General features: G+C 31.3%; 1 protein-coding gene across 1 annotated transcript; it reads right to left on the reverse strand.

Annotated features, from left to right (window-relative positions):
* Positions 1-686: 686 nt before the first annotated feature.
* On the reverse strand, positions 687-8,078 carry LOC115993085 (probable indole-3-pyruvate monooxygenase YUCCA10). The gene is made up of 4 exons (XM_031117366.1): positions 7,409-8,078; positions 7,051-7,284; positions 5,837-5,962; positions 687-919 (listed from the first exon to the last, which is right to left on the reverse strand). Exons 1-4 carry the CDS (start codon positions 8,018-8,020, stop codon positions 755-757), a joined length of 1,137 nt encoding a protein of 378 aa, XP_030973226.1. The 5' UTR covers positions 8,021-8,078; the 3' UTR covers positions 687-754.
* Positions 8,079-23,728: the final 15,650 nt, after the last annotated feature.

Raw genomic sequence — 23,728 nt, forward strand, 5'->3', positions numbered from 1 at the left:
TTTGAAACAATAATAGAGTACGTTGTAATTATACTCTAATTATTGCTTTCATATTTTTTGACTCAATGGTTCTTTTTTGTTGTGGGACCTTTCTCAATTTCTGTTTGGTTTCGACAAATATTATATTTAGCACACTTTTTCTTATTATGTGCAGTACATAATAATTTGATCTTGCAGTCCAATAGATAATAAAAAATCTACCTCAAAAGTTTGGTCACGAGAAAATAGAAAATCTCAAAACATGATTAGGGGTTTAATTTTTATCTAATTTTGATAAAAGCTAAATGTCGAATTTGGTTCTTACAGGGTTTAGGATCATTGACCTAGATACATGAGAGTTTGATAATGAAAGTTTCTTAAGTGGCCAAAGACATTTCTAAGGAACTTTAAGAGAAGAAAGATTTTTTTTTTTTTTTATTTTCAAAACTTCCATTATTATTATATATAGTATAGATATGTATAGACATTGTTTTTGGTTTTTAATTCTTCATTGATTTCATGATTTAGTTATTAAAAAAAAACCCCAAAATAATAAAACCGAAATGAATAATACTTTTAAAAATAGTTCAATTTTTAAGAAAAACAATTGACTTTCAATAATTTTTAGAGAATAAATTATACATTATACTATATTACAAAATAATTATATTGGTCTGTGACTAGTTCTCATAATACTCATGCTTCACCAAAGCAACAAATAAAACAAGATTATATCTCAACAATAGCCTCTCTCTCTCTCATATTTTTTGAGACATTACACAGTGGACTTGATATCATTGGCTATATTTTGGGCATCAGCGCTAGCTCCATAGAACCCTCTTCTAGATAGTCCAACACAGTATAAGCAATTCTTTCCCTTCCAATGGTTAGGATAAGTAGGTTTTGGAAGTCCATCCTCGTTCAAAAGATACTCATCCCCCTACTCATAACAATAAAATAGTTAATTGAGAACTATTTTTTTAAAAGAATAGTTCTAGTATGGTAGCTATTTGGTACAACTTAAATTTTTTTAGTGTAATTTTTAAAAGTGGAATTCTTGTGAGGTTCATGTTAATAAGTGAAATTGAATATAATATTAGATATAGCTGGGGGGGGGGGGGGGTGTGTAACACCCCGACCCAATTTTTTTATAATTAAACTATGTGTTTAAGTGGTTAATTATTATTTTTAAGCCACTTACTTACAAAAAATAATTGAAGAGTATTTAATAAGCATATTATTTTATAATGTCATTAAATGAGAATTGTAAAGATTATAAATAATTGAAATGACTATTTGTATTATAAATATATACTTAGTATGTGCAAAACTATATTAAGTGGTTAAGTTATGAGATATATATATATATATATATATATATGTATATGCAAAGTGATATTATTTTTGTAGAAAAGTGTGAGTGTGAATGCAAGAAATTACTTTGGTAGAAAGGTAAGTGTGAATGCAAGAAAGTTGAAAAGATGAGTTATCCTCCCTTTTCCTTAGCAATATACGTATGTCACCCAAGATATTTTGCCCAAGATATTTTGCTTGACTTCTTGACTACACCAAGAGGTTAATCTCTTATTCTTCTATCCCTATTTCTTTTCTTTGACTTTCTCAAGCTCTAAGATATTCCATAAACTCTCTTGCTCTCCACTTCCACGGGTACACAAATCAGAATTCTCTCACCCACTTTACACTCTTTTCTCCCAAGGAAAGTGCTAGGAAGCTCCCTTGAGTCTTCCTCTCAAGTCCACCGGTTCACACACCAAAAGAAAGACAAAAGCCCACCCAAAAGTCTTCCCCTTAGCTCATTTTGCTGGCTGCCTCAGACAGAAAGTCCAGCAACAAGAAGGAAGCTTCTTTCAACTCTCCCAAGTTCTCTACCTCTCATATTTTCTGGTCCAGCCACTAGGAAAAGAAACCCTTTCATGTAAGTCTATATATATATATATGCTATTTTAAGAAGCTTTGAGCTGTGTTGATGGTTTGTGGAAGGTAGATTAGGGTTTTTACTAATTAATGATTTTATATGATTAAGGAAGTAAGAAAAATTTAGGATGAGTATTTTTGATGCTGCTGCTGGGATTTTTGGTTGTGTTTATTTTGCCCTAAATGGTTAAATGACTGTATGTAAGTGTTTTATAACATGTCTTATGAGTGTATAAAAATCCCCATATGAAAATACCATTCTTTGGTAATTGTTTGTGAATTTACGGGAAAAACGTTGCAAAGCTGTCACTGTGACAGATTCTGTGTTTGTGTATGTTAAATTATGCATTAAATTGTATATAGTGAATTTGGATGCTAGGGATAATTCCTATGAAACCTAAGACACTTATGGTTGTTATTGAATTGGTCTCACAGCATTTGGATTAATATATAAATAATGGTTTAATTTATAAGTTGCATGAATTTCTGACAGGACAGATTTGAGTATGCTGTCTTGCGTGATTTTTAGTAAATCATGGGTTTATTCTTTGACTCCGAAATTTTTATAGTATATACTGGACATACAGGGGAGTAGTTCTGTAAAATTTCATGACAATTGGATGTGTTTGAGCAGCCCGTTTGTATTTTACAAATGGAGCCTATGCTGCTGGAATAGAACAGTGAATAGTGAGGGACATGTCTAACTTTGTGGATTTAATTATCAAGTTAGGGTGAATGTTTTGAGCTATAATTTAATATGCTTGTCTTTTGGTATGTCTCGATCATAGATTAATTTTGTATAACTTGTTTTGAGGCTTATTACTCAAAGGAAGGGGTTCTAAACCATGAGACGATTGTATGTATGAAGCTGTTTTGCCCGACGTGTTGTATGCTATCATATGAATGTATATAGTTACATGATCATGCTCAAAAGATTTTATATTTATGCATGCATTATTGCCCTGACCTTAAAGCACCTTTTGAAACAAAGTTGGCTCTTTTAGAGATATGGGATCAATATAAGAATGTTGGTTTCTCTAGGATTTTGTACTTGTTGTTGATGAATGTATCTTTGTTTGTGGGAACCTCGTTGAGGTGGGATTAGGATTTCCTTAATTCTAAGAAATAGGCTTTGAGTTGATTGTGAAGTCTATGACAAGGAAATTATGGATAGTAATAAGTTTCGATTTATGGTTTAGGTGTTACCAGTATCCAAGTCTAAGCTCCTTCGACTTTAGGCTCTCGGTTCCTCTGCTTTCAGGTAAGGGATAAGTTATATGGGCGTTTGGTAAGTCATGAGGTTATTTTAAAGTATATTATGCATTAAAATGTTTTTGATTAGAGATATGGCATGTAATCATTATTCTAACAAAGATATGTTCGTGAGCTTTCGAAAAACTTATGTATATGATTTAAGCATATTGATGCTATTATTGATTTCACGAACATGATGTTTAATGAAAAGAATGGAAGTGCTATGATTATGAAATGTTATGCAAAAGAAGAAATTTCAGTATGATGTAAAATATGAAATGTTTTCGGGTTATGTCCTCTGGTAATCTGAACTCGGCTAGTAGGGGTTAATTATTGGCTTTCCATGGAAATATGTTATCTGTTTGGCCATTTAAAGTAGAGGAAATGGGGCTGCCCGTAACTCTAGGCCATTTAAAGTAGAGGAAATGGGGTTGCCCGTAACTCTAATCTGACTAAGGCCTTCTCCCCAATGTGTACGGACGGCGGGGAGGAACAAAACCTGGAGGAGATGTGCCATCAGGCCTCTCAAAGGGGACAATATCATGCACATGAGGTTTTCCAAATGTGATGAGGCCTTCTCTATACAGCTTATCAGACATGGACTAACCAATATGTTATGAACAGCTATGTTGTGTTATTAATCATGAGAGAATTATTTTGTTTAAATGCATTGTGAAAAGTGAAAGCTCTCATGGCAAGAAGAAGTTTCTAATGAAAAGAAAAGTTGTTCATTAAAGATAAAAGTTTCTGAAGTTCTGTTATGCTATAAAAGTAAAGTTTCTGATAAAAGTACAAGTTTATGTTTAAAAGTATCAGATATCTGTTTTTATGAAACGTTAAGTTTTCTGATCATGAAAGTTATAGTATTCTATGAGAAGAGGTTTATAAAGAAAGGTTTTCTTATTGGGTCAAGATGTTTCTAGTTTAATACAAAGTTGTCAAATAATTGATTTACGTTAAAATGATTATTTTGTAATGAGAATATATGTGGTGACTTTGTAGAAAATGAAAGAAATTTAATCCAAAAGGTTTGGTAATGTTAACCTAATAAGAAAAGGACAACAATTATTTTCTATGAAGAGCGTATAAGCTATTATGAATAGTATAAAATACTATGCATGAAAAGATGTTCTCCTGTTCAAATATTCATAGAACGAAATGATCTGATTTACATGCATCCTTATTGAATTCTCATATATCTTACCTTTACTGAGCTGTGTAGCTCACCCCTTCCACTCTTTCAGTTAGCAGGTTTATTTTGGAGCAGAGAGAGCCTTAGTCGAGTTTTGGGAAGGAGCTGGTTTTAGTTTTATATGCATAGATCCTGAATTAGCAATTTGATGTTTAGTTTTGTTGTATTGTGTATTTTAGGATCTAAAGAAAGTTGTGTACCTTAAAGTATTAAGAGATGCATTATGTGAAAGTGTGGAATTAAATGATTGGTGGATTATGTTATACTTTAAGTACAGTATAGATGCTCTGACTATCAAGTGAAAAATGATATCAAGAAGTAAAGAAACAAGAAAATTATTCTGAAATGAAAAAGAGAAGCTTTTGCAAAAGTTTTGTAAAAGTTAAGTTGGTTCTTGCTAATATCAGGTTTAGGCTTGATATTAGCATGCCGGTCATGGTCACAAATCCGGGTAATCGGGTTTTGGGCATGACAATGGGTGGGGGAAGAAACTCTAAAAGTTGTACCTAACAAGAAAAATAAACTAATAAACCAAATTAAACCACATTTTACACCCTACCAAATGAGAAATTATTCACTCCTCCAGAAGGACCATGTCACACTTGCCTAATGGTCCTCCTTACCAGTAAAATAGATCCACCAAATCTTAAATAATTGAGTTAGCTCCTAATTTGCCATACCAATTAAACCCCAATTTATGTTTATATTTACATTTGCATTAGAGTTAAAAACTTTTGATTGATGATTATCCTAAGTCCTTAGTAGTCAATCCTCCTACCAAAAGCACAATAAAGAGTATAGATCAAAGTATAATTTTGACTTTTAAAGTTTGGAGTTATTTTTATTTTGACTATTTATGTTTCAAAATTTTCATTTTAACTCTTCATGTTTGATTTTCTTTTCATATCCATTTATATTTCAAAATTTTCATTTTAACCATTCATGCTTAATTCAATTTTTAGTTTAGTCCTTCATGTTTGATTCAATTTTCTATTTGACTCTTCATAGAAATGAAAATTTTGAAAGGTAAAGAGCCAAACAAAAAAATTAATCAAACATGAATGGCCAAAATGAAAATTTTGAAATCTTTAGAGGCCAAAAGTGTAATTCAAGTCAATACTTTAAAAAGATTGGAGAATTTATTTCCTTCACTAAAATATTTTTAATTATTTCTTTTTCCTAGACAAAATTGGACCACTTCATCACCTACTATTACGGTAGGATATTTTCTAGTTCCATGTACTTGTTGATGTTTAGAAAATTCAAATTTTAAGAAATATCATTTATGTAATTTCTTTCAAATAAATAGGTGTAAGCTTTCAAAACTACACTTTAATTTAAACTGAGTTAAAACAAGTAAAAATTAGGATATTACCTTGCAAATAAAAGTAGATGATAAATTAGAAAAAAATATTATATTTAAAAAAATCTCAAAATAAAATAAAGGACAAACACTAAGACTACTCTATCAAATACCTTAAGCCACAAGTTTGTCGACCTCTTAAATCCAGTACAAAAAATAATGGTGTCAAATGGATGTAACTTATCATTCTTGAATAGTAAGTCGTTGCCTTGAACTTTCATTATTTCTGCTGGCAAAACCTGCGTAAGTAAATCAATCAAATAAACAAGCATGTTTTTCTCATCACCCAAAAAAAAAAAAAAAAAAATAATAATAATAATAATAAAGGCATATGAAAAAGGACAAACAGGAGCTTAAAAGATAGAGTAAAGTGTATTGTATCAGATTTCCATTGCTCTTCTAAACTTTACCATTTAAAAAAAGAGAAGGTCCATATTCTAATGACACAAAAAATTTGACACCTGCTAATATGACAGATTGTCAGTAGTAGATAAAAAAAAAAGTGATGTCAATATTAGATCACTATAAACTTCCTAACTCAACTATTGAAAAAAATATTATCATTTTTTATTTTTTATTTTTTTTGTATATAGTATTGCTCTTAAGAAAATCATTGTAATCAATTATTTGCTGTCATGAACAAGTTAGAAAAGTAATTGTGGAATGGTATCCATTAGACTAGAACACAATTGGCCCCAACACAAGTTAGAAAAGTAATTGGCCCCAAAAAAAAAATTGTAGTATCCTTTTCATTCAACCACCTAACATATAAAGTTATTATTTCTTTTCTTACAATGAGAGTTTTGAGGAATCACTACAAAACGCGGGGGCCTTGGGCCGCGTTTTTTAAGCCGTGGCTATAAAAAACGCGGCCCAAGATAGACTGAAGCCGCGTTTCATAAAAACGGGGCCATAGACGAGTTCTTAGGCCGCGTTTCTTAAGCGGGGCCATAGACGGGTTCTTAGGCCGCGTTTTTTTGAGCAAAAAACGCGGCCTAAGGACCTCCGTATTTTATTTTTTGGCAAACTTCTTTTTTGACATATAGCTGCGTTTTAAAAACGTGGCCATAGAACCTTTTTTTTGTAGTGAATTGACGTAAGATTTAATTTCACAGACAATGACAAGATGCCATTAGATTGGATCTACTGAAAATCCTCTAACTTGAACTCATTGCATATCCGTGTACTTACAGAACAAGTAAAAACTAATCCAACTTATAGTTTTAATTAGCGTAGATCAAATTTAGCTCTGATACCACAAACAATTCCAAAGAATTAATTTTACTTTTTTAAGTACAGGAACCATTCCCTCACTCAAAATTCTTACCTGAATTTCTCCTGACTTGATCTTTTTATATGTACCAACATCAAAAAGTGGATACTTGCCGTACTTAAGCTTCATAGAAATTGGACCCTCTGTAGGCCTTCCAATCCCATACTTGGTCAGGTCCCCATAAACCAGTTTGCTAAGCATGACCATCAAGAAATCCACCAAGCTAACGGGAAAATACTTCAACATGGTTAAGCCCAAGTACACCATCTCCCTTGTGAGAAAATGAGCCTGTGTATATAATCCAATAATATGTAATTGTAACCATGATGCATAGATATATTAAATTTTGTACTAATAACAATGATCCATGTAAGAAAAATTAAATCTAAGTTAGATGTGGTTAATTTCATACCGGGCTTCGAAAAATAATGGAAGTTTTGGCACCATGATTTGCAAGGTCTAGAGCAATTTCCACTCCAGAATTCCCAGACCCAACAACCAAAACATTCTTGTTTTTGAACTCCTTCCCTGACTTATACTGAGTAGAATGAAGAACCTCACCAGGGAAAGTGTTTAACCCTTCAACCTCTGGGGTATAAGGGTTGGTTGTTTCCCCAGTGGCCACCACTAAAAACTTTGCACTATATTTCTCAACCTCACCTGAACTTGCATTCCTAGCCTTAACAATCCATCTCTTGGAAACTTCATTGTACTCAGCAGACTCCACGGTTCTTTGGAACATAGGACTAATGTTGAAATGGGAGACATAGTCATCTAAGTACTGTATGAACATCTTTCTGGGCACAAAGGTGGGATAAGAGGCAGGGAATGACATGTGAGGGAGTTCACAAAATTGCTTTGCAAGGTGGAGGTGAAGACGATCATAGGAATATTTCTTCCATATAGAAGCAATACAGTCTTCTCTCTCAAGAATTATGTATGGGATTGATTGCTGGCTTAGGCTAGCAGCTGTGGCAAGCCCAGAGGGGCCTGATCCAACTATTATTGCTACTTCTTCCTGCATATTTGTTTTTGAGTCACTGTTTGCTTAGGTTGCTGTATGTTCTTATTACAAAGAAGGAAGTAAAGAGAGCTAAGCAAAGGCTTACATAATGTATGGAACGGGGTTGCCTCTATATATCCACACATATGGTTTTGATGAATTTCATTTCATTGGTTAAAAAGAACTTACCCTGACTAAGTTTACCCAATTTATTAAATATAACTTCTTCTTTTTTTTAATCTATGATATTCCTTTTATATGAATCTAGAGATGGTCATGACCCGGGTTTGGGTCAGGACAACCGTACCTGGTAACTATCCGAAAGTCTTGTCCGTGGATACTCATACAAAGATTTTACAAAGCTAATATATAAGTAAATAACCATCATTCATTCTATAAAATAATAATAATAATAATAAATAAATAAATCCAAGCCCACTGCATGTTTGCACTTTGCACACAAAAGAGAGGGATGGGTATGATTCTCAAAAAAAAAAAAAAAAGAGAGGGATGGGTAAAGATATATTTTTCAAAGTTAGATTCCCCTTGAGCTTTGCCATTGATGCTAGAGGATTAATAAATTTGCAGAAGATGCAAGGCCGGCTGAAGCTATAGGCCACTTAGGCAATAGCCTAAGGCCCCCACTGATAAAGAGGCCCCCAAATAGTAATAATATATTATATAATATTATATAATATCCTATCAAAAAATTGTATAGTTTGAAAAAAAACTGTCTTAATCTTGAATATTTTCTCACACATGAAACTTATTCCGATATTGATGGCTTAGATTTATTATCAGAACTAAAAGTTTAAAAAGAAATTTTGCAAATAAATGAAAACTCTCAAATTAATGTACTAAATTATATAAAGAGGCTAGAATCTTTTCCAAATACATGTATTGCTTTCAGAATATTATTAACTATACCTGTTAGAGTTGCTTCTGCATAAATAAGTTTTTCAAAATTAAAATTAATAAAATCCTATTTAAGATCAACTATGTCACAATAAAGATTAAGTGGATTAGCCATATTACCAATTGAAAAGAAAATGTTAGCGAAACTTGAATGCAAAAATTTAATTAGTAATTTTGCCTCTCAAAAAGCAAGAAAAATAAATTCTAATTAAAAAATATATATGAATTTATAATTAAATATAATAAAAGGCCCCATTTAAAAATTTCACCTAAGGTCCCCAAATTCATTGAGCCGGCCCTGAGAAGATGGAGACAGAGATGTGAAAATGTAGAAGAAAACGAAGGCTGCTGATGTAGTGGGGTAGGTAGTTATTAATATATTATGTTTATATGGGTTTATTAATAAATTATTAAGGAGGTGGGAGTGCCACGTTTTAATTTTCTTCTGATGCTGCCATTTTATTTTTTTTAATGGATCAGATTTGGGTCAGGTCGAGTTAAATACCCATATGACTGGGTTTTAGCCATCCTTAATTATAATTATTTTTTACTATCAAGTCAAACAACGGTAATTTTTTTTTCCTTTTATTTTTCTTTCAAAATAAAAATTGATTCTAAGTCCTTTATTCAAATAAGAAAAATGTTACGTTTACAATATTTTCACAACAAAATTATAAGTAGAAGATTATTACAAGTAAAAAACAAAAATTCTAGTCATTAAAACCTAATATTTAGATACAATTTATTGAATTTTTTTTCTAAATATTTTCCATTAAAACCCTATTTATTGAAAAGATTTTTTTTTTTTTTTTTTTAGTTTTTTAAAACTTTAAAAGGGACATTACTTTTAAAAGTAAGCTGCCCAAGAAAAGAAAGAATGAAAAAAGAAAAAAAAAAAAGTTTCCAAAGACAGAAATCCAATTCATACAGTAACATAATTCCACTAGCTCTTGGTTACGAATTTGAGGGTTTGTGTGAATTGATAAAAATGATTAAAAATATGTCATGAAAAGTGTGTAAATCGTATCTGTGTGATTTTTGTCGGTGGGCCTGAAGTTTTTGTCGGTGGGCCATAATATAATATAGATATGATATTGACAATAAATTAACATCAATAAATCATGTTATGATAGTTTTTTTGTCAAAGTTATGCAATTCATACATCACTTTTTAACATTTTTAATGGAAATATTCAAGTTTGAATTTTCTTTCTTGGGTTCCATTTAGTTTACCTAATAAAATTTTTTGTCAATTAGTATCTTGATTTGATGATAAATAGCAATTATCAAGAGCATATTAAAAGTAGAAACTATCTTTCAAAAAAAAAAAAAAATCACCCTCCCATTCTTCAACTATCAAATTCAAAAATAAGTAAATAAAAACAAACAAACAAATAAATCTTATTATAGAAGATAAAATTCAGTAAGTCCAGATTTATTAAGTTAATTGAATTTAATGGTAGAAAATGGAGTAATTTGAGTTGTCATGTAATATGAACTCAAGCATTAAAATATCAATTAGATAAGTCAAGTCAAGTCAAGGAAAACTAGTCAAGTTATTAGAGGGTTTTTTTTTTTTTTTTTTCTTAAGTCAAGTTAAGTCATTATTGATATTAATAAGTTGTAATTAAAATAACATCATTTTCACATGAATCTATTGTTAACATTATTTTTATTAAGACTTATGTTACTTTAGCACTTGTGTGTTTATAGCTACACTTATTGGATATAGATATAAATAAAACTAAGAATTTTTGTTTGAAAGGCCAAACTGTGATATTTACATATTAAGACAAATTCAAAGCACATACATATATAAACAAGCATATAAAAATACAAGTTGAAATTTAATAATAGACACAATCATAACTCATAATTAAAATTTTATATAAAAAAACTCATAAATATATTGTATACAAACGTCAATTTATATATATATATATATATATATATATATATATATACAAGATCATTTTTGAGCAATGGCATCCCAACAAACTTTAAGGTCTAAGAAGATATATTTAAATGGGGCATTTTTGTTATTACTTTAACTAGTTTTTAATAGCATAATTTTTTTTATAACAAAAATCCATTCTTTTTATCTTGTAACATGAGTTTTTTTTTTTTTTGGAAGAAATACTAAAGTTATAACAAATTTTACTACAAAAAACTTACAAACAATGTAGCAATGAATGTGATTAGTCATGACATTTCAAGAAAATAATAAACAAGTATTTGAATGAATGATATTAGAGATATTATAAAATTTACAACATAAGGCTTATAAAGATATATCACCAATCACAAAAAAATGTAATTTAAAAATGCATTTAATAGGTTGTTGACGTCCACAAATCATATTAATTGTCACATCAATTTATAAATGTTTTGAAGTAAAATTTATAGTATTTTTTATTTGAATTATTTCTTGTGAGCAGTGATACATATTTGTAAGTCCTATGTATTTAAAGTTATAAGGCAAAACTTAGATATAGTACCTTAGATACTCCTTTTAAAATTCAGCCACATACCTGACTAAATAACTCAATTAACGGTGTTAATATAGCCTGTTTATTTGTCTCTTTCTTTTCACTTTTGTTTTTAGTTTCCCAAGATGTTAGAGAACTCGTGAGAAAACCCAACCTCTTTAGCTTTTCAATCTCTCAGACTTCTAAATTTTTAAAGAAATCAAGATTTTAGAAAACTGAAAAGGTTGACTTAATTATGTACATTGCATTGTCAACTAAAGGTTTGTTGCTTCTTGTCTACGGCTAGGGACATAGTTAGAGAAGTAGAGAACTTGAACGAACAATGAATAATTTCATGTAATCACAGATCTACAAATGACCATACCCAAAAACTCCATGTTTGGAATCCAACCAAAACCATCATGTCCTAACAACCAAAACACACCCACATAAAATCAAACGAGGAGAGGAGAAAAGATAAATTAAAGGAAAACTAAAGAACAAATAAAGAAAGAGAAGAGGAGAAGGAGGAGGACGTTCAGTGGCCACCACATCACTGGTGTGCTTTCGATGGTTGCAAAGCTCATAGGTTTCAGGCTTTTAGCCTTGGGGGCCTTGGCTAGACTTCAGGGAGAAGAGCAAACCCAAAAGAGACCATGAGAGTGGCTAACGGTGGCCTGCTGTGGCCGCCCTTGATAGCAGCCATGAAGATTCGATGGTGGAGAGATCTTCAAGTTTGAGATGAGAGTGAGATGATGGAGGGATATAGTTAACAGAATTAGAGAAAGAGAGGGTGCAAACACCATTAGCTAAGTTATTTATATATATATATATATATATATATATAACTTAAACTTCTGAAACTTTCATAATTTTTTACATCAGCACAATATTTAAATAAAATTATCATTTTATTTAAATAAATTTTTTTTGTTTAGTCCAAACTTAATAAGGAGTGAAAGTCTATCTCTCTAACAAGTCCAACTTAAACTCAAACTTATCATTATCATTTTTTTAAATAAAATTATTTTTGTTTAATTCAAACTTAACAAGAAGTGAAACTCTCTCTATAACAAGTACAACTTAAATTCAAACTCAAACATTGATAATTTATCTCCAAATTTGCGAGGTTAATCATAAACACTATAAAAGTAAACTAAACCCCAATATTTTTTCTTAAAACCGAGTAGAGGTATGGGCTCTTCTTATGTTATTTTTTTCTCTACTACTTTGTTAAAAAAAAAAAAAAAAAAATTATGGTTTTTCATGTATTTTTAAAAAAAGTAATTTTGGTACATGAACCACCAAACTCTCTCTAGTCTCTTTTTACAAGATAAAAAAGCTTGCTATAATTGAAATTATTCTTTCGAATGTAACTCATCTTTCTCTTATATTTCTCTACTATTTATTCTTTCGAATGTAACTCATCTTTCTCTTATATTTCTCTACTATTTAGTCATATATATTTTGTTTTGTTTCAATAATTTCAAAACAGTGAATCATCTAATTCTTTAATATTTTTTGGTGTTTTAGAAGTTTTAATATCTGAATTTTTGAGTTATTTTTTTGCAATATCAGAAGCTGTTTGAAAAATTTTTTGTAAGTCATTGCACGTTCAAGCAATGACTTCTTCATCAAGTTGTAACACAAATTGAAGTCATATAAGAGCAAATCATGCAATCGTATAGTTTTTTTAAATTTTTTATAAAATTATTTTAGTTTACCTCACAAATAGGTAGGTTCCCGTACGTGTATAGCACGGGTTAGCGACTAATTTTAATAAGACAGATGGCTGAATTTTAAAAGGGGTACTTAAAGTACTATATTTAAGGTTCTATATCTAAGTTTTGCCCAAAGTTATATTATGGGTCCGTTTGGATACAATTTATCTATATATATATATATATATATATAAAACCGAAGCTTTTGAAGCTTCCACAATTTTCCACGTCAGCACAATATTTAAAAAAAAAAAAAATCATAAGCCCAAAAAAAAAAAAAAAACTTTTCTAAATCCCAAAAAATACTTAAACGCAAAATCAGAGGAGGCCTTATAAACATATTTTTCCAAAACAGCAAATATATTTTTAAAAAAAATTCTACCCCAAACAAAACAAAACCCAATTCTCTTCTAAAACTAAAAAACTAAAACCCGTCCTGCTCTCTCTTCTCAGAAACCCAAAAAACAAAACTCTCTCCTTCCCCCAAAATCAAAATCCAAAACTCAGATGAGAAAGAAGTAAGCGATCAAAGGTAGAGCTTATCAAATACAAAGAGTCTCGCACCCACCTTCAAATGCCTCCCCTTCTATTGCTGCGAGTGCCTGTTCTCTCTTTCAAATTCATTCATTGTTATTTGAATCTCTCTCTAATTTTCAAAATTCTTTTATTTTTTGCTTTGTAGTCTTACATTGACACTTTTTATTTTCTGGTAATTCTCCAACTTCTTTTCATTCTAAATTTAATCTGTTTAGTTTAAAGTTAGGGTTTTCAAAATTTCAGTTATAGTGCATGGTAGGTGTTTGATGTTGGGTCTTAGTTAATAAATCCTTATTGTTTGTTAAAAAAAAAAAAAAAAAAAAAAAAAAAAATCTACCAACGAGTGTGAGAGAGAGACAAAGACAGTCTTTTGATGTCGCAAGAGTAGTGATCTTTATAATCTTTGACGGTAGCATCAGTAATTGGCACTAATTTGCCAAGTTACCATCCTTCCTAGAATCTTCTCCATTTTGTTTCTCTCCAGCAAAAGATTCAATGTTTGCTTTCAACTTTGCTTAGATTTGATCCTTTAAACTTTAGCAAAGGGATTGCTAATATAGCAGTTTGTGTGTGTATAACAGTGACATTTTGGATGATTCTCTATAGAGACAACATCTTTTATAAATATTGATATAAAGCTTCCAAAGTATTTTCACGATTAGACAAACTTAACCAAATTGAGCATCTGTTTAGGTGTTGAGGAAAAAAACAACAGTGAAGCAAAAGTAAATGGAAGCACAATCAATTGTGAAGGTTCCTTTTGTGAATTGTGAATTTGGCTTTGTTAATTTGCCAATTGTGAATTACTTTATGTTATTTCTACTAAGATTTTTCTATGGTATTCTATTTTATTTCACTTTTGTTGCAGGTGCTTGCATTTTTTTTTTCTTTTGTTTTTTCATGTTTGTAGCTAAACATGATTAAGGAGGGGTCACATATGATTCTTTGTATCAGGTATTTACCTTTCCTTTATTATGTACTGTTTCTTGCATATTTATTAATAATATGTTTCTAGAAAGAATTTGAAATTGGAATGTGATTGCATATTTAAGTTTCTTGGTAATCTCAAACTTAGAGGTATTCTTGAGTCTGTTGACTCTGTTTTGTATTTGTAGTTTTAGCTGTGTATCTGTACTGGCTGTCGTTCTGTTTGATATATATATATATATTAATAAAATTTTGATATTGTTAATTGTCATAGATGTTTTTTTACCTCCAAAACAGAGACTCACGGTTAAACCCGTTACTATCATAGTATCATCATAAGAGAATTAGACCAAATGTTACTATTAAAATGAGCAAATATTATATTCAAACATCTATGACAATTAACGATCAAAATATGAGAGCGTAAAGGCTGCCCTTTTAAGCAATGAGATTGAGCAAACTCAATCAAAATATGAGCAAATATTATATTCAAACTAACAATCATATCATGGCTCTAAGCCAACTTCAATTCTTTGTTTTTGATGATTTTTACACTTTTTTTTTTTGCTTAGGCTAACTATATATTACAAATTGCAGATGATATGCTCCCATTTATGCAGATGATTGTTGTGGCTGATATTGATTTTTCCTTAATTGATTCAGAGAGGGAAAAGATGCCAATTGTCAAGGTAAGCTCTAAATCCAATTTCTTTAAGAAAAAGAAAAAAGAAAAAAGAAAAAAAAAAGCCATGGTTAATAAATAGAGCCTCAAAATTTATAATTGAAGGATTGGAGATCGAAAAGGATGGCGAATGGATTCTCTGTGAGCTATTGCCAAATTCTTTTGTGATCCTTGCTGGAGATGCTCTCATGGAATTTCACTCTCTTTCATTTAATGAAAGGAAAAATCATTCCCAAGAGTAAAGCATATAGCAATTTCTATCTTACCATTTTATTTTATCTTTGAAAAAAATAGTCATTATTTCAATTGTCCAAGAAGTCATGGAATTCCAAGCAAAGCCAAATCTTATTATTTTGAATTATTTGGTAAGCATGTCAGTAGACATTTTTTAAATTTTAATAGGATTTCACGGACAAACTAACAATCATATCATGGCTCTAAGCCAACTTCAATTCCTTGTTTTTAATGATTTTTACACTTTTTCTTTCTTTTCTTTTCTTTCTTTTCTTTCTTTTCTTTTTTTTTTTTTTTTTTTTTTTTTGGCTTAGGCTAACTATATATTACAAATTGCAGATGATATGCTCCCATTTATGCAGATGATTGTTGTGGCTGATATTGATTTTTCCTTAATTGATTTAGAGAGGGAAAAGATGCCAATTGCCAAGGTAAGCTCTAAATCCAATTTCTTAAAAAAAAAAGAAAAAAGAAAAAAAAAAAAAGGCATGGTTAATAAATAGAGCCTCAAAATTTATAATTGAAGGATTGGAGATCGAAAAGGATGGCGAATGGATTCTCTGTGAGCTATTGCCAAATTCTTTTGTGATCCTTGCTGGAGATGCTCTCATGGAATTTCACTCTCTTTCATTTAATGAAAGGAAAATTCATTCCCAAGAGTAAAGCATATAGCAATTTCTATCTTACCATTTTATTTTATTTTATTTTACCAATTGGCTGCTGTGGTTTTTGCTTCAGATTTGATGGTAAAGTATTGAATGTTAATAATAGGCCCTTGGTTACAAAATTGTTATGATCCGATATGTAGGTATGATATATAAAAAGGTCCATATATGGTTTTGGATGAGGGATAGCATGAATGGTTTATATAAATAGTGTAAAGAACTCCACTCATTTTTCTTATGCTTTTTCAATTGAACCAGGATGGATTTTGTTTCTCCAACTTAAAATGAATGATTGGCTTTTATGTGCTACACCTATTCTTTGAACTTGCTTTCAAGTTTCATATGATTGTATTCTTTAAGAAAACATCTATTAAAAATTTGTTGTTTTTTACCTACTGGAATATGCTTGTACATCTTTTATGAGATTTTGTGTTACCAACATTTGCTATGGCTCAGTTTGTTGTATAGTTTATAGTGGTGGAACAACTGAGTGTGTATTTTGGTTTCTGCAATGAAAATAGTTGGTTTAAGATCTTTAAAGATGACAAGAATTATCTGCAAAGTTGTGAAGTTTGTTTAATTCTTCATATTATTTTTTTCCTATAAAGTTTTTTTTTCCCCCCAAATCGTCACCATTAGCAATTCATTACTATTTTTTTTTTCTCAAAGTCATAATACATTTAGTGTTAATTTTGTGATTTTGCTTGGGTTGTCCTTGATTAATTTTTTCTGTTACATTTGTAGTTTTGCATTGATTTATGACTATTATGCTACTATTTTAAAGTTGAGTATGGACATTTTTAGTAATGTTCACTTTCATTAAGTGTTGTTTCTTTTACATGTACACAAGGTGTTTGATGAAATTTCTTATGAGTTCTAGAAGCCATAATACATGGAGAGTTGTAAGGAGGAAGATAGGTAAGAAATGTGATGCTCTATTGTTGATCTAATCAAGGTAAGCTGTGTTTGATTCTTATTACTATTTATCAATTAAAAATGTATTGTATGTAAATGTTTTTTTAACAAGGGGTTGCTGATATTTCCTAGAGGTATGAAAGGTTTGATTTAGCATTGACAAAAAGTAGATAACTCAATTCAATTATGATCCTACTTTCATGGAGGAAATGAGGACAAGAAGACAGACATCTCATGAGTTTCACATACACAGTTGCAGAACCAGTTCATAAACCATAGAAATATGGAATATGCAAATGGACAAATGTCCATGTACAATGATAGATTTGCTAAAGAAGTGTTCATAAAATAAATATTCAACTTGTGGTGGTGTACATAAAAGTAACATTCAACTAGCATTAATAACAGCTACTCTTCTAAGTTTATGAAATTTTACATGTATTACTTTTGTGATCTTCTGAAAGTATGTTGTTTTAGGTTTCTACAAGTTCAGTGTTTATTTTTATTTTTATGTGAACTTTTATTTTGAACCAATTGTTTTTATTTTCATATATTTTCAAGTCAATACCTTGAACAAAATAAATATATTTAATTTCTATTTAACTATCCCGTGCATCGCACGGGTTAGCGACTAGTTTATTGAAAACTGAAAATATTATAGCAAAATAATTTTTAAATGTGTGAATAGTACCGTATGACCCATTTTTAATATATATTTTTTGAATAAAGTAATTGTGGGTCCCATGAACAGTAACTTTGTCTCCTGCATAGTGTAATCATGTGCATAAACAGTACTAGTTACTGTTCAAAAGCACTGAAAAAAAAAAAAAAAAAAAAAAAAAAAAAAAAAAAAAAACGCAAAACGTGCAAACACAGAAATGCAAACGCTAGTCCAAACTGCGCCTATGTTTAGCATTACTCAATTCTTTGAAACTTCTTAAAAATAGAGGAAAATAAAAAAAAATAAAAAAATTTCCTATGTCTCAAAATTTTTTAAAAATATATTTCAATTTTTTGTCCCAAAATTTGAGAGCCTTTCTCTAAGGGCGCCTTAGGCGTAGGCGTAGGCCTAGGCCGGCCCTGTTTTTGAGAAGAACTTGTCACCTTCTAAATACTAAACGTAAAAAGACCTTATTGATGGAAAAAGAAGTAAGCATGTGTACATCAAAACTCGTGTCAGCATAGCGTATCCATTGCATGTGCATTGTGCTGCCAGTGCCAGAGGCAACAACCCATAAAGATTCAGAACTCTCTGATCATTTGCTACCGAGTTTCCTCTTGAATCAATGGTTTCTCGTCCTGTTGCATAGCAATTACCGTGTATATCTACAGAACTCTCTGATCTTTGAGATTTTACTCACATCTTTTTCTAAATGCAGAAAATTAAAAAATCTCTTACCAATAGTGGATACAGATATATATGCTATCTTTTCTATCTCCTTGCTTACTGTGCCCTGCTGACTATTGCAATACTCCATATTAGATTATTAGAATTTATGGTAGGTTGGGTCTTGCTTTTTTTAATTTTGATAAATAGTTTCAATATAAGATGTCTCTTGATAAATTTTTATTTTTTATTTTTTATTATCATATGAAAGCACAAATTGTTTTTTTTGTTTTTTGGTACACGTGGATCAAATTTCATATTTCTTATTTGAAATAATAAATTTTATCAATTGAGTTAATTGAAACACACATTAATTCACTTGCTTGAAGTCCTGTAACAGCTAAGAGCTTTCGTATCTGGCGTCTATAAAAAATTCTATTTTACTATCTCAAAACTCACTTTATCATTTATACTATACCATTTTTTAACACTCCTAACATCCCGACTTTCAATTCCCTATTCTACTCATTAAAATAATATTTTTATACAATAAAATAATATATCCCAAAATCACCATCATTTACAATACAACACATTATTTATTCTTTCTCTCTCATTCTTTCTATTCAAGAAACAACCACAAATTTACTGAAACCACCATCGCTGGCCACTTCCACCGGCCACCATCAACACCAGCACAACAGCTCACAAATAATATATCCCGGCCACCATAACCACCGTCGGAGCTACCGACGAAGCCCTACAAACAACACCGATCAAACCCAGAAACCCACCAATTTCCACCAATCTCAGCCATACCCACCTCTTCCTTTAGGCATTGGTCATGACACACACACACAAAAAAAAAAAAAAAAAAAAAAAAAAAAAAAAAAAAAAAAAAAACCGAGAACCCAAAAGAACCTAGAACTCCAAAACCCAAAACACGACTTGGATCGCAACCCACCAGAAAAAATGAACCAATCTTAGCCATACCCACCTTTTCTATAGGAGTCGGGTATAGGAATGCACAAATCTCCTGTATGTTTTGTAGATCAGAACCCATTCTTGTCGACCCACTTGTCAAGTTCAATAGCTTCGCCTCCCACTCTCTCAGCATAAACTGTTCAGCTCATGCTTTCAGTGTAGAGAGAAAAAAAATTTCAAGTTCTTTGGACTTTTGCGAATGGATTTTGGTTTGAATGTGCAGAAAAAAAAAATTTTAAAAAAAAGGACCCAGAACACAAAACACAAGAGAGAAGAAGGATGGTGTCACTGATGTGGTTTTGTTTAGGTTTGATCATTAGTGGCGACTCCAGGAATTTTTTTCAGGGTATTCCTTAAGAAACATAACTTTTTCCAGTGGCGGCTTCAGAAATTTTTCCCAAATGTATTGTTGTTTAGTTGTTTCATTAATTTGTTTGTCTTTTATAAACTATAATTTGTTATATTGTTGTTTCATTAATTATAAAATTATTAATTGTTGTTTAGCCTAACATAATTTAATTTATTTGTCTTTTATAATGTATTGGTTAATTAAATTATTAATTATTGTTTATTAGTTGCTTTTCCCAATTAATTATTGGTTAATTAATATCCCAAACAAACAAAATTAATTAGTTTAACTAATTACTATGGTTGTTTGATACTTGGAATATGATTCTATTACTTAAAAAAAAAAAAAAAAAAATCAATAACTTGTGCAGCACAAAAATTATGTAGGCCGTATAGCTCAAGTCCAAGTCTAAAAAAGAGTGATTTATTACATATTTTATTACTATTAGTTGAACTAATCAACCAGCACACAACACACAACCATATTTATTAATTATTAGTTGCACACTTGCACTAGCAGCACACAGTAAATCAGATAAAGCCAATTGATTATATCTCACCAAAAGACACCAACACCAACACTAAGAGACAATTAATAATCTCACCTACACCAACACTAACACCAACACTGGATAAAGCCAAAAATAGGGTAAATATTAATAAAGAGAGACTGAGATGAAGAGAGAGAGAGAGAGAGAGAGAGAGAGAGAGAAATACCTTGAGGGAGCACCAGAGCAGGGAGGTTGAAGGCTGAGGTTGAGGCAGTGACCATCATTGATGACCCATCTCTGATAAGGGGCGACGATGTGCTCTGGACTGCGACTGGACCGATCTTCGATAAGTGGCAACGATGTGCTCTGGACTGATCTCCGATGAAAGGCGACGATGTGCACTGGACTGTGATTGGACCGATCTCTGATGAGGGGAGGCGTTGCTCTGTTTTAGCTTGCCATGGGCTTGATGTTGGGCTTGCTGTCTGTTGTTTTGCTCTGTTACAATTTTTTTTTTTTTTTTTTTTTTTTAATTTGAGGGTGTTCCAAATTTTGATTGAGGGTGTTTCTAATTTTTTTAAGGGTAAACAAATATAAAAAAAATTAATTATTATATATAGTTTTTTTTTTCCAAGTTAGGGTGTTCCTGGGAACACTCTGGAGCATAACGTGGCATCGCCACTGTTGATCATTGATGTGTGGATTTGGATTTGGGAGGAGGATGGTGTTTGGGTCTGAAGAGAGGAGAGAGCAGATGAGAAAGAGAGAAGAGAAGAGAAATAATGAGAGAGAGGAGAGAGAAATTTTGGGAATTAGAAATAGAATAAAATAATAATATTTTTTTTACAATACTGCTACAGTGCCATTCTACCTATAGAATGGCATTGTAGCAAGATTGTAAAAAAATTTGCAATTCTTTGCTTTTGCAATTTTGGATGTGGGACCTTTTTGAGGGAAAAATGTTAAATAAACCTCACATATGGCATTTAGCATTCCGGATGTGAATGCTCTAACAACCTATATGCAATGTTCATTATTTGTATCTAAAAACTAAATTTGCCCAAACCAGCGTAGCTCACATCTTTATTTTCTAAATTTCAGACTACTCTTTTGAAACTTTTTGAAAAGCTATACAAGTTTTCTTCAGAAATCTGTATTTTATTTTAACAAATAATATTCTATAGAAGAGAATCATGCTATGTGCATGGCCTCACTTCATTGTCTATGAAGTTATACACAGCATCCATAAAAAATAGAATTGTGGAATTCAATATCCCTAATTATTTGGATTAAAGTGATTCTTTACTTTCTAACATAAGAAAATAAGGTGAAACTATGATAGGATAGTATCGTATCAATCTTGATAGAAACTTATCCTACTTTTACCTATAATGATTAAATTAAGTTCTTCAATAGATTAATGCTTCTTATAGAAGATATAACAAAGTGAAAAATGATCATTTAACTGTCTTTTCCTTTTCTTTTCCTTTTTTAACAAGAGCTATTTATTTTTACCTATATTGATGAAATTTGTGACAATTTAAGATCTTCCATAGGTTAATGCAGTAAAGGGACAAAACTATGTATAGACGAGGAAGGACCATGACCTCCCTGGAATTTTGAAATATTTTTATTAATATATAAAATTATAAATGATTAAGTTGAAATATATTAAACAACAGTTATGTTGTATCTTTTATTTTGTTTATATTCTGATAATATTTAATAGATATTAATTTTATTTTTTATGTATCTGTGGGTCCGGGAGGTCTGCAGTCCGGCCCAAAACTCTATCTGGGCCCAAGGCCCGTGCCGAGGAGGTATTTTGCCAAGTACGAATAATCGATGGCCGGGGTGTCAAGGGGAACGGTTGAGAAACTACCCCGTCCTCGGCATTCCAGAACTTCAATGGAAAGACCAACATCTTGGTGGAGGCTATCCCCCAAACAGCCCCCTGAAGGGGATGTGAGTGGAATGGAGCCCATAGGGAAGCAGGGTGTAGGATTGGATCAAGGAAAATGCGTCCCCTCCGCATTAAATACATCTACCAACACCCAGATCCGATTAATGAGAAAAGACGTTTGGACGGTGTAAACTTCGATCTTCGTAACTGGTAGAAAGTAAGAGGGGACTGTTGATGGGATGGATACAGAAATAAGCACCTGCCTGACCAACAAGTGGAGGGCCAGGATCAACTAAGACGGACTATATAATAAAAAGGTAGGTGCACCAAGAAGAGGGGCTGAGAAAAATGGCCAAAAACCAGAGCCTCCCAGCCCACCTCCAAAAGAAAGACTCCAGGGGTGAAGAAAACTTAACCATGTATGAATACCATGAAAAACCCACCACCTGGTGACCAAGGCCTAGCCTTTCAAATCCACGCTCTACAAATAATATTGTTTGGGCCTTTTTACGTGCGAACCCAACACTGTTACGGCTTGTTACGAATCGTGTCCTTACAGTATCAATTTAGTTTTAAATTTTAATATATTTTCTGTTCTTGAATTGTAACGTCCCATCAGTTAAAAAAAAAAGTCAAGATCAGATATTTCTTTTGGGTTCCCACGTGCCAAAACCCCACCTAACCCCACTACCCACCTTTTTGGTGGGTTTTGCACTTTTGCTTGAGATTATTTTTATTTAAGCTTTAATAATGATACTCATGTGATTTATGAGCATTGGAAGTGATATTTATGTATTTTTATGTATGGGTTTTGTATTGGTGGAATTATTTGATGAGTGGGTATATATTTTGTGATGGTTGGTAACATGTGATGGTTGGTAAATTTAATTTTTCAATTGCCATTGGGTTTATTTGGAGTTAGTTGAAGTTCTAAATTTCTTGCCTTGGAGGATATATTGATTTTGCTTTCATGGGTCTCTTAATGATGTAGTGTAAATTTTATAGAAGCTAGTCATAATGTTGGAGATGATATTAAATGGGTTAACTTTATAATTGGAGTTTATGCCTTGTGGATCAATTTGTTGAGAAACTATGGAAGTGGAATATATTATTATTGATGAGGTTAAATACTAGGCTTGCCTAATTATGTGATTATTTGGCAATTCCTAAATTGTGGCTAGATGCAATTTCAAGCTCTATACTTATTGTGATAGGTTTACTTGATATTGTTTATAGGTTTACTTGATATTGTTTAGGTTTTAGCTAATTTCCTTGGAGCTTGGAGAATTAGGATTTTGCGGTTGCGAGGTAAGTAGCTTTTTAATGGGATTTTGAAAAATAACCATGTTGTATAAATGTTTTTGGGTTAGACACGCTTTTGGAAACTACCTATGGAAATTATAATTTCCTAAAAACTATTATGTCGTAACCCTATTATATATTATTATATATGAAAAGTACATCATATTTGGTATGGCATTTGGGGAAATGCATGAATTGTTGATATGGAAAAATGAGCATCTTTTGTTTAATCTTTGATAAGAAAATCATGGATTTTATGATATATTAGAAAATTTAAAGATGCTTATCTTGTCTTGTTATGTGGGAAATTG

This window comes from Quercus lobata, chromosome 5, assembly GCF_001633185.2.
Source record: "Quercus lobata isolate SW786 chromosome 5, ValleyOak3.0 Primary Assembly, whole genome shotgun sequence".
In the NCBI taxonomy this organism is placed as follows: Eukaryota; Viridiplantae; Streptophyta; class Magnoliopsida; order Fagales; family Fagaceae; genus Quercus; species Quercus lobata.

What these genes read in the sequence shown, in the direction of transcription:
- LOC115993085 (XM_031117366.1), bottom strand. Translation starts at nt 8,020, where the DNA reads ATGCAGGAAGAAGTAGCAATAATAGTTGGATCAGGCCCCTCTGGGCTT. An exon ending in TCAAGTCAGGAGAAATTCAG is followed by an intron (nt 5,963 to 7,050) that starts GTAAGAATTTTG and finishes TTACTTACGCAG; the next exon opens with GTTTTGCCAGCAGAAATAAT. An exon ending in CGACAAACTTGTGGCTTAAG is followed by an intron (nt 920 to 5,836) that starts GTATTTGATAGA and finishes TGTTATGAGTAG; the next exon opens with GGGGATGAGTATCTTTTGAA.